At 47.2% G+C, this 12,578-nt stretch overlaps 1 protein-coding gene across 3 annotated transcripts in view; it reads right to left on the bottom strand.

Moving 5' to 3' along the window:
• PDXDC1 (pyridoxal dependent decarboxylase domain containing 1) overlaps positions 1-12,578 on the bottom strand; it is a 62,252-nt gene that overhangs the window by 26,305 nt on the left and 23,369 nt on the right. For 2 of the 3 annotated variants that reach the window (XM_038762480.1, XM_038762479.1), the window contains exons 2-5: positions 8,004-8,077; positions 7,367-7,432; positions 2,988-3,068; positions 870-1,016 (exon numbers count right to left, since the gene is read on the bottom strand). In XM_038762480.1, the coding sequence (XP_038618408.1) occupies positions 870-1,016; positions 2,988-3,068; positions 7,367-7,432; positions 8,004-8,077 (368 nt within the window). Of the gene's footprint in view, positions 1-869; positions 1,017-2,987; positions 3,069-7,366; positions 7,433-8,003; positions 8,078-10,046; positions 10,066-12,578 lie in introns of those variants that run through there. The other variant, XM_038762481.1, reaches the window with a different exon arrangement.

Genomic DNA, 12,578 nt, shown 5'->3' with positions numbered 1-12,578 from the left:
TATCGGGTTGCATATGCGGCTTGAATGAGAGAGAGGAGCCAAGGTTATGGGCTTTTGAGACAGGGAGGAGAGCGGTGCTGTCCATAGTAATAGGAAAGTCTGATGGAGGACAGAGTTAGGCCGGAAGGTGAGTTCCGTTTCGAAGAGTCAGCAGGACGTGCACATAGAGATGCCCTGAGGGCAGAAGGAAATGCAAGACTGAGGAAGAGGAGAGAGGTTGGGAGTAGAGAGGAAGACTTGGGAATCATCTGAGTAGAGATGGCCGTTGAAACGATGGTAGCAAATGGGTTCTCCAAGGGAGTGAGTGTGGACGGAAAACAGAAGGTGACCCAGATCTGAACCTGGAGGGACTCCCACAGTTAGCGGGTGGAAGGCAGGGGAGAAGCCCGTGAAAGAGTCTGAGAGGGAGCGGCCAGAGAGACGGGAGGAGAACCAGGAGAAGGTTCTGTGTTGGTCCACAAAGCCGAAAGCAGCTGAGAGATTGAGGAGGATCAGGCCGGAGTAGAAGCCGTTGGATTTGCCAAGAAGGTGGTCTCTGATGACTTTAGGAGGGGCAGTTTCAGAGGAAGGGATAGAAATCATATTGCAGAGGGTCAACATAAATTCGTTATCAGTCAGTACACTCTCACTGGAAACACATTTATTTCATAAGAGACACTTCATATATCACTAAGGGATTTTTACTCTCCTTACCAGAGTATAGCACAGTTTTACCAAGGTATAAAAATCTATATATAAACGAGTAGCAAAAACCATGCAGTTCATTATTATTTTCCTTCTTAAAGCGGACAGCTTTCAGGGACAGTATGTAGCGGGAGGATGAAGAAGGAGGCTTCTCCGACCGAGTTTCATATTGCACTCGCTCTTACCTGAACAGCCGGCAAAGCCATAAAGTGGTATCTGAAAGAATCCTAGTTGTAAGTTTTCTCAACCTTTCCCTGTCCAACACGGAAATGTAAGCCGCCAAACTATGTCCCAACAAAGCCATGTGACCTTGTTCTCCCACATTCTGGAGCCTGTAAAATCAGAGAAACGACGTTAGGACGTAGCCACTACACAGTCAAGCGGCCGCCTCAGCTCTTCGGAGCAGGATTTCAGTTCGGACAGTAAAGAACTCTCCTAGGGAGTTCCAGAGAGAGTTGTTCCATCCTACGGAACTGAAAGCAGAACTGTCACCTAAAAACCCAGAAAGCTGAGAAGCGCTAAGCAACTGGGGAGGGGAAGACTACCCAGAACAGACTACCATTCCATACTAAGTCCTGGACCCTCACCGCCTCATAATAATAATGATAATTGTGATATTTGTTAAGCGTTTACTATGTGCTCACATGGGGCTCGCAGTCTTAATTCCCATTTTACAGCTGAGGACACTGAGGCCCAGAGAAGTGAAGTGACGTGCCTAAGATTCGATGGCAGACAAGTGGCAGAGCTGGGTCTCTCAGGCCCGTGCTCTACCCACTAGGCCACGCTGCCCCATCCTGAGACCTCCACCCTGACCTGTCTCGCTCCAACCCAATGGGAAGGGCTGAGCATTGGCAGAACTTGCCTCGGCCTCCCAACTCAATGGATAGTTAAGCGCTCCACTGGTACCACATTGCTGGTGATAGCCGAGCTGCTTCGCCGGTAACCAGGTGGGAATTCTGTTGTATTGTCCTTTCCTGAGCACTTAATTCGGTGCCCTGCATACAGTAAGTGCTCAAGAAATACCATGGATTAAGAGGACACAGCGGCAGCAGTAGCAGCCTCACGCTGAGATGACTGGACCCTCGAGCTGTCAGAAGAGCGCTTCGGGCCACAGTGCCCTACACCTTTTTTTTTTTAAACTTTTTTATTCATTTACAGCATAAGGTCGCCACAAAACTTCGGGAAAACCTGCGGCTATGGGGGTGCCTTCGACTCTGCGCCACGAAGAGTCTGAAATTCTTTTCCTCTAGCCACAGCACCCTGCTGATTTTGGGTTTTATTCTGGCATCTGACCTGGTCTTTTATGCTGTTTTAGCGTTGTATCGTTTTCATCACTCCCAATGTGACTACTAAGCGCTTAGTAGAGTGCAGCGCACACAGTAAGTGCTCAGGAAATACCAATGATTAACTGATGGATGCATCTACCTCCAGGTCCTTCTCCCTCACTTATATTCTTCAACTGTGAACTCCCTGAGGGAGAGGGACCGGGTTTAAATTCCCATCTGCGGAATCTCTCCTGGCGCTTAGGACAGTGCTCTGCACGCAGGAAGAGTTTAATTCTGTTACTTCTACTACTATTATCCCTGTTCTTGTCTTTTATGCTGTTTATGTTTCTTCTTTCTCTATGAATCTGTCACCCTCCCACCCCACCCACACTTTTTCAGATGTTGAGCTCCTTGAGGGCCAGGGATCAGGTCTAATTCTCACCCATGCATTCTTCCTCAGCGCTTAGAACAGTGCTCTGCACACAATGAGTGCTTAGTAAGTCTCTTACCCATCTGGGCAATCTGCACCGAGACAGGCGATAACATTTTCATTAAACATTCTACTAGCACTCGCCAACGCATTTGACAATCTGAGTACAATTTTCCACTCAAAAACTTTTTCAGTTACAAAAACCCCCCAGTGATTAAAAGTTTGGACATTTCCAATCATTGCCGAGTAGATCCAACGAAATGGTTAGGCTAGGTATAATTTCCTGCTGCAAGTTCTTTCCAATATTGCTTTACAGTGAATTCTAGGGAAATTTGATTAAGAAAGCAAATCACCAAAGTTCCCTAATTTACAGTCCAGGTTTTTTTGAATCATACTCTCCTCTCACCTATCAATCACGCCCTATAACTTGCCAAGAACATTTCAGGTAAAACACCCAATTCTTACGAGAAGACGAGGTTGCGATTTTCTAACAACCACCACTAAAATTAAATTTAATGTCTAAGAAAACCTGACTCTGCAGTCTATAGAGATCAAGAATAAAAGAGGTTTTTTTCCCCCACTCCAAAGAGAAAATCGGTTGTCCTTACCGAGAACACTGGGGCTCCTCGTCTTCCTCTTCGTGCATAAGGTTCTGAACTAGCTGGAGAATGCTTGCCATATCTTGACCACTGGAGGAGAAAAGAACATGGGAGAGAGTTCACACATCTGAAGAGCCCACTGTGATCAAAAGCAATATGAAGAAAAAGATACGATGATGCCCCAGAACGCGTCTTTTTCAGACTCAGCCCATGCTCTGTACGACAACGTTTTGAATTATAGAGGCGAACTCTGAAAATTGTCTTGTCCAAAAGCAGTTAAATCTGCTAGGCCAATACAAGTTTCAAGAATTATTTAAAAAGTTTCTCATCGTGTTTTTTCATCGAATCGGCCAATGGTATTTACTGAGCACTTACAGAGAACAGTACTAAGCACTTGAGAGAGTACAATACAGCAGAATTAGCGGATACGTTCCCTGCCCACGATAAGCTTACAGTCTGGAGGGGAAGACAGACAACCACATGAATAAATAAGTCATATTACATAATTCAAATATAGGCATATACGCGCTGTGGAGTAGAGGCAAATATTAAATGTTCAAAGGTGACAGATAGGTGCATAGATGCCACAGAAGGGAGAGTGAGCTGGAGAAAAGAGGGCTTAATTGGGGAAGGACAGTTTCTACCGCAAGGCTCTCAATTTAAAACGTGCAATACAGAGGAGAAGCGTGGCCCAGTGATAACAGCACTGGCCTGGAAACAAGAGAACCCAATTTTACCATGTACCTGCTCTGTGACCTAGAACGAGTCATTTAACTTCTCCGTATCTCAGTTACTTCATCAGTAAAATGGGGATTCAATACCTGTTCTCCCTCCTATTTTGACTGTGAGCCCTGTGTGGACAGGGGCTGCGCCTGACCTGATCAGAACAGTGCCTGACACATAGTAAGCGCTCAACAGATACCAAAATTATTATTATTACAGCAAGGCGGAAACCCCTTTACAAGCTTCCAGCCTGAACCTCATGCTGCAAGAGTCCAAAACTCCCGTTTTAGTGAAAACACACCAGGCAGCAGTCAGTCCCCTGAGAAACCCGGTCGTCTTTGGCATTTTCAGACCAGTACCCTCTCTGACCTCCCTGCCTCCCCAATCTATATTTCACTTTGCTACCCGGATCATTTTTTAAAAATTGCTACCCAGCACACATCTCCCTACCCGTCCCCAAAATTCACTGGGAGATAATTCCTCTCCACATCAAGTCTCCACACCTGACCACTGGCTTTAGCGGATTAAGACAGTTTCATCCATCCCACTAATTTTCACTGCTCTCCCGTTCCCCTTGTTTATACTCTTCGTCCCTGACAAGCTAGGCTACCCATTGTGCCTCTTCATTTCTCCCATCACCAGACCCTTTCTCACCCCCTCTTCCTCACCCGGAATTCCCTCCTCTTTCACATCCAGCAGTCCAGGCCTCTCCCACCTTCAAGAGCCTTCTAAATCCCATTTCCTCCCTGACGCCTTCCGTGATTCATCTCTAATCTTTGCCTTTACAGCCCCCCCAGCTCCAAGTTTAGTACTTTAGAACCATTCACCACTAAGTATTCACAACTTCCCCAAAGCAGTTAGGCACATATCTGATATGCTCTCTTACTTCCTCCTATTTGAAAAATACTTAATGTCTGTCTTCCCCTGCTAAATGGTATGTCCCTTGAAGGCTGGTATCATGCCACCTAATTTTATTGTAATCTCCCAAGTGCTTACTGCAGTGCTCGGCACGCAACAGGGGCTTAATTAATACTGACTGATTTATTCAAGTCTGCTCATATAGGAGTTTCATGGCTGGGTCATTTGTCTCTTTTAAAAAATAAGTCTATGGCGATCAACATCTGATTCCCTAAATTGCTGAAGATCAGCTTTTGAGGAATTAAGCTCTCTTTACCCTAGCTCCCTCTTCCTTCTGCATTGTCTTTGCACTTCGATCTGACACTTTTGGGAATTTGATATTCGCACCACAGCACTTACAAACAATTTTACAAAGATTATAAATTACTGATTAGCTTTACTTATTGATTTTTGTATCTGTTCTGACGATTTTGACACCTGCCTACATGTTTTGTTTTGTTGCCTGTCTCCCCCTTCTAGACTGTGAGCCCACTGTTGGGTAGGGACCGCCTCTATATGTGCCGACTTGTACTTCCCAAGCGCTTAGTACAGGGCTCTGCACACAGTAAGCACCCAATAAATACAACTGAATGAATGAATGGTTTGCTAAGCGCTTTACTATGTGCCAGGCACTGTACTAAGCGCTGGGGTAGACACAAGCTAATTAGGTTGAACACAGTCCATGTCCCACATGAGGCTCACATTCTTAATCCCCAGTTTACAGATGAGGTAACTGAGGCCCAGAAGTTAAATAATAATAGCATTTATTAAGCACTTACTATGTGCAAAGCACTGTTCTAAGCACTGGGGAGATTACAAGGTGATTAGGTTGTCCCACGGGGGGCTCACAATCTTAATCCCCATTTTACAGATGAGGTAACTGAGGCACAGAGAAGTGAAGCGACTTGCCCAAAGTCACACAGCTGACAACTGGCAGAGCTGGGATTTGAATCCATGAACCCTGACTCCAAATCTCATGCTCTTTCCACCGAGCCACGCTGCTTCTCTAAATGACTGGCCCAAGGTCATACAGCAGACAAACGGCGGAGCCAGAATTAGAACCCAGGTCTTTCTGACTCCGAGGCCCGTGTCCTTGCCACTAGGCCACACTGCTTCATTTATGAGGATGTCCGTTTCCCCCTCTAGACTCTAAGCTCCTTGTGGGCATGGAACGTATCTACCAACTCTACTGTACTGTACTCTCCCGAGTGCTTAATACAGTGCTCTGCACACAGTAGCCGCTTAATAAATATCACTGAAGATGACGATGACTGATGATGAAGGAAATACCTTCTCTTTCAGACAGAACCTGTTATTACACGGTGACCATTCTAGGTTAAAACTGAGGAGTATGAACATATGTGAGCCCACTGTTGGGTAGGGACCATCTCTATATGTTGCCAACTTGTACTTCCCAAGCGCTTAGTACAGTGCTCTGCACACAGTAAGCGCTCACTAAATACGACTGAATGAATATGATGTCAAAGAGATGCCTCTGCAAAAACACGCGATGCAATGTATACACATCATTCCCCCACCAGCAAAAATCAACGGGTCTCCACATTTCCCAAACTCCACAGAAGCTGCAGACGTGGGTGATGAATGGGAGAGGGCCCACTTCCCACGAGCACTTCCGCAGCAGGTTCAAAAAACATCAAATAGCTTAAAAATATCTCCTCTGGGGAGACCACCGAGGAGTCGGTGTCTAGGGAAAAACAAGAAACAGAACCCTCAACCATTCTTTTATGTGGTACGGACAGAAGAATCACCGGGGCCAAATGATTCCTGCGGGAGGGTTTTAGAGTTGCTGGCATACCCTGTCCCATTTTATTTCTTCATTTCCCTCTGCACGCTCTTCTAACGCAGTCCCACTGGGGTCAAGGGGCAATTTAAGGGAGGTGTGTTATTTACTTAGACCCAGCTTCCTGGCTATAAAAGGTGAAACCACCTCAACAGAAGGAATATTGAGCAGGGCCTCTGCTCCACATCCGCCCTCTATCCCCGTCTGAAAAAATTCAGACGGCCACGCTTGCAACCTGACGTTTAGAAAACGTTGGCTTGAACAAAATATCCCTGTCCCCTTGATGTCACTTATTTATTATCCTGGTCTCCCCTCTGTCGCCACTGGCACAGAGACTCAAGTACTATTGACTTTGGCAGTCGAAAGCTACCTCTTCTTGCCAACGGATCGGATTCGAACACCTCCTTCGATGGGGAAGGGGCATGTTGTTCCAAAACTGACTTTCAAACAGAGGTCCACAGAGCTTACACTTTTGGGGAAATATCCAGGTTTCAGTGCTGGGCTAAACTAGGCAAACAGGAGAGCCAGTTTCAGTGAAAAACTAACACAGCATAACGGATCGGAGGCGTGTGAAGGGGGCAACGGTAGAGCTTCCGAGACTGTTTCCTTTGACTTTCTGATTTGAAGCATCACCTCGTTATTACCCAACGATATTTCTGTAGCTTCATTTACAAAACAACTCATGCAGTGTGGCCTGGTGATCTTGGACAAGTCACTTAACTTTTCTGTGCCTCAGTGACCTCATCTGTAAAACAGAGATAAAATACCTGTTCTCTCGTTCTTTTAGACCGTCAGCCCTGTGTGGAACCGAGACTATACCCAATCTTACAGTGACTCAGTGCTAGGCACACAGTAAGAACTTAATAATTACCATGATTATCATGCAACCTTGCCTTATGCTCTTCTTAAACCAGAAGTAAACCGTGATCCAGGCCGGAGTGAGAATGCATTCGCCGCTACCACTTACCTGCCTTGGAGGGGTCCTGGAATATCTTTCCGGACATATTTCCTTTCATTTTCTTCCTCGGGTCTTCTAATGGACAGAAAGTAAAAAAGGTTTTCAAACGTTTGTTTTTCACCTGCTGCAGAGCATCAAATCTCTGGTAACATTTAATTTCCCAGTGCCTCGTGGAAATGCAAGTGGAAGTTTGGGGAAGTTTTCCCAGTGTCAACACCACTAAGGTTGTTAAATAGAACCAAAGGGGAAAAAAAAACCCAAACAAAAACCTAAGATAAATTTTGCCCAAGTAAAATGATCAAAGTTCTGTTCTCTAAGGGAGGGCTTGGAGGTCTACAGAAGAAGAAAGGGTTGTTAGCGGGCTCAAATAAATGGTAGTACACACTGAACAAAATCTTTTCATTTTAAAGACACAGATCCCGTTTGCATCCGGTCAAAAATGGTCCATCCAACCTCATGTTTTCAAAAATCTTTGTCATAACACTCTCCACAGGAGACAGGCCTCAATGTTGACCCCCCACCCAACTCTGATACCACTGGATGTTTACTCAGCAGCGGGAAACCTGTCCCACCAGTTTCCCAACATGTTCAACAACAAGTTTATAAGGCCACTACTGTTCTTTCCACTCCTGTTGTGCACACATACCTCTGATTGTCTTCAAGCATCCTCATTGCTTCATTAAGATTCTTCCCCATCTCTGCTAAGGCAGGGTCCACCATCTATTACACAAAAAAAGATCATTCGCTCTCTATTTCAGCAATAAAACGGGATTCCATCAAGTGTTTTAACTATAACCTCATAAGCCCGAGTCAGGCTCCTAGGACACATTACACTCCCAAGCCTGCAGCTGCCTCCTCTGGCTTGAAAACTCTTGGGGTGGGAACGGGAAAGGGGACTGGGATCTATTCCTGACTCCCCCACCAAAACTGGTTTTCCCATAATAATTGTGGGATTTGTTAAACGCTTACAGTGTGCCAGGGCCCCGTACTAAGCGCTGGGGTAGGTAGACGACCATCAGGTCCTAAATGGGGTTCAGAGTCTATGTAGGAGAAGGAACGGGTATTGGATTCCCGCTTTGCGGATGGGGGAAGTGAGGCACAGAAGTTAAGTGACTAGCCCAAGGTCCCTCAGCCACAAGCGGATTAGTACCCAGGACCCGACAGCATTAATCAGTGGTATTTACTGAGCAGTTACTGTGTGTAGATCACCGTACTATACGCTTGGGAGAGTACAATACAATAGAATTGGTAGACATTCCCTGCCCACAGGGGGCTTACACCTAGAAGGCGAGACAGACATTAAAATAAACTATGATGATGCTTCCAATGCTAAGGGGTGGCAAGCAAGCGGTTAAAGGGTACAGATCCCAGTACACTTTGTTTCCCCCAAATACCCTGGAAAATGGGCTGGAAGGTGAAGCCCTTGCAATAGTTTCCCTCAACAGCAGAGCCAGGTTTATTATTAAAAGTCTACCTGTTACTTGCTGCCCAGCCTCGTCCTTTACAGAACGCCCCACCCCGTCCCCCCGGGGAGTCTGAGCAGTGCCACGGAGCCCCTCTTTACTGATCCTGGGGTGCAACCACTCAGCTGAACCCTGGCTAACCCCCCCCAGGGGGATACAGCCAAGATCGGTGCCCCAGGGTCAGCCTCGGAAAAACTACTAAGAGATCCCACTCGGGGCTAGGCATTCCCGGTCTTGGCACAGTCGGAGGGGGCTTGGGCGGACCTTACCACACCTAGGTGTGAGGACTTCCCCACTGACTCCCAGGGCCGTGCTCTTTCCGCCAGACCTCGCCAAATCACCCCGTCTAGGCTCACGGGCCTCCTGTGCAAAGTGCTAAACTCCACTGCCACGGTTCAACGAGCTTGGGAATGCCCCAAGCTCATTCCCTGACTGGGACATTGGGAGGTGACATTTTTCAGACAACCAGACACTGTAACCTGCAGAGGCGACACGCCAAGGTATTTCCTTTTCATTACCGAAAGCAGGGAAACAGGGGTCTCTTGGGAACACTGCGCCTAAAGCTCTGAGAGACGACAGGTCGAAAGTCTTCAGGATTTATTAAGCTCTGGGTTCAGGGTTGGGATCTCAGTCAGTGGCCGACACAATCCCTGATTTATAATGTATATCCCCACCTGCTAATATGGCATAATGTAGAATCTCAGGAATGCGGCAAACAATACACCCTATAATCTAGAGTCAGAGCACCCCGATGTATTAAGAGCGCGGTATTTTGTGTGGAGGGGAGTGACGAAGGAAGGAGGGAGGAAGCTGAGACAAACACAGCGTTGCTAAATACAACACACACCGCAGAGCCACGCGAACAAACAGAAGGATATATCCAAATCCGGAGGACAAAACCCGGAGCTACTGCTTTGTACAAAAGAACTCAGAATTGCTTAAGGGCGATGGAAGGCCGGCCGGCCCTTCCTCTCTGGCTCCAACTCGGTTACACTGTTCTGTCGTAAGACAGTCGGTCAATCGCATTTACTGAGAGCTTACTGTGTGTTTGGGAGAGTACAACAATCCAACGGACATCCCCTGACCACAACGAGCTTACAGTCTGTACTCTCCCAAGTGCCTAGTAAGGTGCTCTGCCTGTAGTAAGCGCTCAATAAATACCACTGACTGATGGATTGGTTCACCAACCTCAGGCCGTGGCTCAGCTGCCATTCCGCTTCTCTTACCACTTCCTCAGTCCCATTGCCCTGGAGTCTTGGGACACACTTCACGTCCTGAGGGATGACAGGAGAGCAACAGCTCAGGGCTCTGGAGGAGCAGTGTCTCTCTGGAAATGGCAGCGATCTCCAAGCGGCCACAGGGCTCGACAGGAATCGCTTCCCTTGGCTTTCCCCTTTTGGTAGCCAGAGAATGCAAAAATCTGCGGTGAGCAGACCGGCACGAGTCTTCTAGACTGTAAGCCCACTGTTGGGTAGGGACTGTCTCTATATGTTGCCAACTTGTACTTCCCAAGCGCTTAGTATAGTGCTCTGCACACAGTAAGCGCTCAATAAATATGATTGACTGATTGATTGAGTAGCCCGGAAAGGTTTTGTGGAGGAGAGGCGTTCTGAGGGAGGCTTTTCAAACAGGAGTCAGAAACGGCAGGTGTGCTGGTTTGCACGTGGGAGAACGGTCGGTGGAGGGCAGTGAACAAGTCCCATCAGCCAGATCGGACCGCCCGAGCCCCGGTTGGGGAATAACGATGGTATTTGTTAAGTGCTTACTACGTGCCAGGCACTGTTCTAAGCGCTGAGGTAGATAAAAGCAAATCCAGTTGGACACGGTCCCTGTCCTATGTGGTGCTCACAGTCTCAACTCCCGTTTTACCGATAACTGAGGCCCAGAAGTGAAGTGCCTTGCCCAAGGTCACACGGCAGACAAGAGGTGGTGCCGGGATTAGAACCCATGACCTTCTGACTCCCAGACGCCCGTGATCTTTCCCGGCGCCATGCTCCAGTGTCCATGGAAAATGGTGACAGAGGTGGCCGATGGAACCTGACGGGGGGTGGGGGTGGGGTGGACCATCGGAGGACGACCGTTTGGCAACTCCAGGGACTCCACAGTTCCAAGGAAGCCCCTTTCCCCTTAAGCAATATCACGCCTAACCTTGAGGCTCCTTATTCAGAGGCCCCAGAATACACGCGGAATGTCACCGAGTCAGAGAGACTGACCTATTCATTAATTCTGAAAGAGGCCGGGTGCAGCTGTTTTGACATAATCCCCCGCCATCACCAGGCACCCAGGGCTTAACAAGGGCCTCCATAAAAGGACCACACCTATTTCTCCCATCTGGGAGGTCACTTCCAACGCTTCCCCTTCCTGCACCTCAGAGCCACTTAACCCCCTCCCCGCCCCGTCACCCGCCTCAACGTACCTAACTACGTGGCAACTGCAAAGAAACTACACCACCTCTGTAATCATCTTCTTTCCGGATTGCCGTTTCTTAGCGTCTCTCCTTCCCCCCACCACAATCCTCCTCAAAATGCCCACTTTATTCTTCTTTATTCTTGCGAGCATTTTGAGGGCCAGGGACCGGTCCAATCCTCTTTCATGTATTTTTTACTCTGGTAGTGCTGCGTACACAGAAGGCACTTAATAAAATATTATTACTTCGCTGGCCTCATCTTCCATCTCAACTCTTCCCTCTCACTTCCCAAACCCATATGGGGACTTCCCATCTATTGTGGGTCCACCTTATATCATTATTAATTATTCCCTGAGCATCAACTGACATTATTCCAGGTATCTATATGCTTGGCCCACCCATTATTTACCTCAATACCCACCAATCTCTCCCAGGAAGCACCTCACCTACAATAACTAGCAATGGTTTTATATGAACTTTAGCCCTATTTATTATCTCTGAGTACTCTTTATTTGCCTTTAGGATGCAAGGCCCCACAGCTGAGATTTTTCTCTGATATTTATCCTCATGTAGAAGATCGAACCTGATGGAGCTATAAGTAATCTTTAAAACGCAAAATATTTCAATCAATGGCAGTTACTGAGCGCTTCCTGTGTGCAGACCACTGGTACCAAGCACTTAGCAGAGTAAAACGAAACAGATTTGGTAGACGCATTCCCTGCTCTCGCAAGGAACTCATCCTTATCTCCATGAGTTCAGAGTGTCCTTGACTAACACTAGCTTTAGAAGGAGAGTGTTTCTTTGAAATGCTCTCTTCTTTTTAAGGGCATTTGTCAAGTGCTTGCTATATGTCAAGTACTGTTCTAAGCACTGGGGTAGCTGCAGGTTTATCAGATGGGACACAGTCCCTGTCCCACATGGGGATCCCAGTCTAAATAGGAGGGAAAACAGGAATCGAATCTCCATTTTGTAGCCGAAGAAACTGAGGCGCAGAGAAGTTAAGTGACTTGCCCAAAGTCACACAGCAAGCAACTGGCAGAGCTGGGATTAGAACCAAGTCTCTGCCTCTTAAACCCTTGCTCTTTCCACTGGGCTCTGCTCTTTCTCACGCTCTGAGAGAGGACTGGTGCGGGAAAATATTGTAGCCATAAAGCTACCGTTACACGTTGTGTGGAAAATCACCTATTACTTCTGTAGGTCAGGGCTCAGTAGCCCAGCGTGAGCCAATTTTAACCCGTTCCCCAGGACCTAAATTGTATAATGATTACCGGCACTTGTTATATAAAAGCAACTCGCTTGATCTGGGGAGATGACAGACAGCAGTATTTCACACCGGCTTTCCAGTCAGATT

Source organism: Tachyglossus aculeatus, chromosome 21, assembly GCF_015852505.1.
Source record: "Tachyglossus aculeatus isolate mTacAcu1 chromosome 21, mTacAcu1.pri, whole genome shotgun sequence".
Classification (NCBI taxonomy): Eukaryota; Metazoa; Chordata; class Mammalia; order Monotremata; family Tachyglossidae; genus Tachyglossus; species Tachyglossus aculeatus.
The sequence above is the reverse complement of the archived record's forward strand: the minus strand, read 5'-3'. Positions and strand labels throughout refer to the sequence as shown.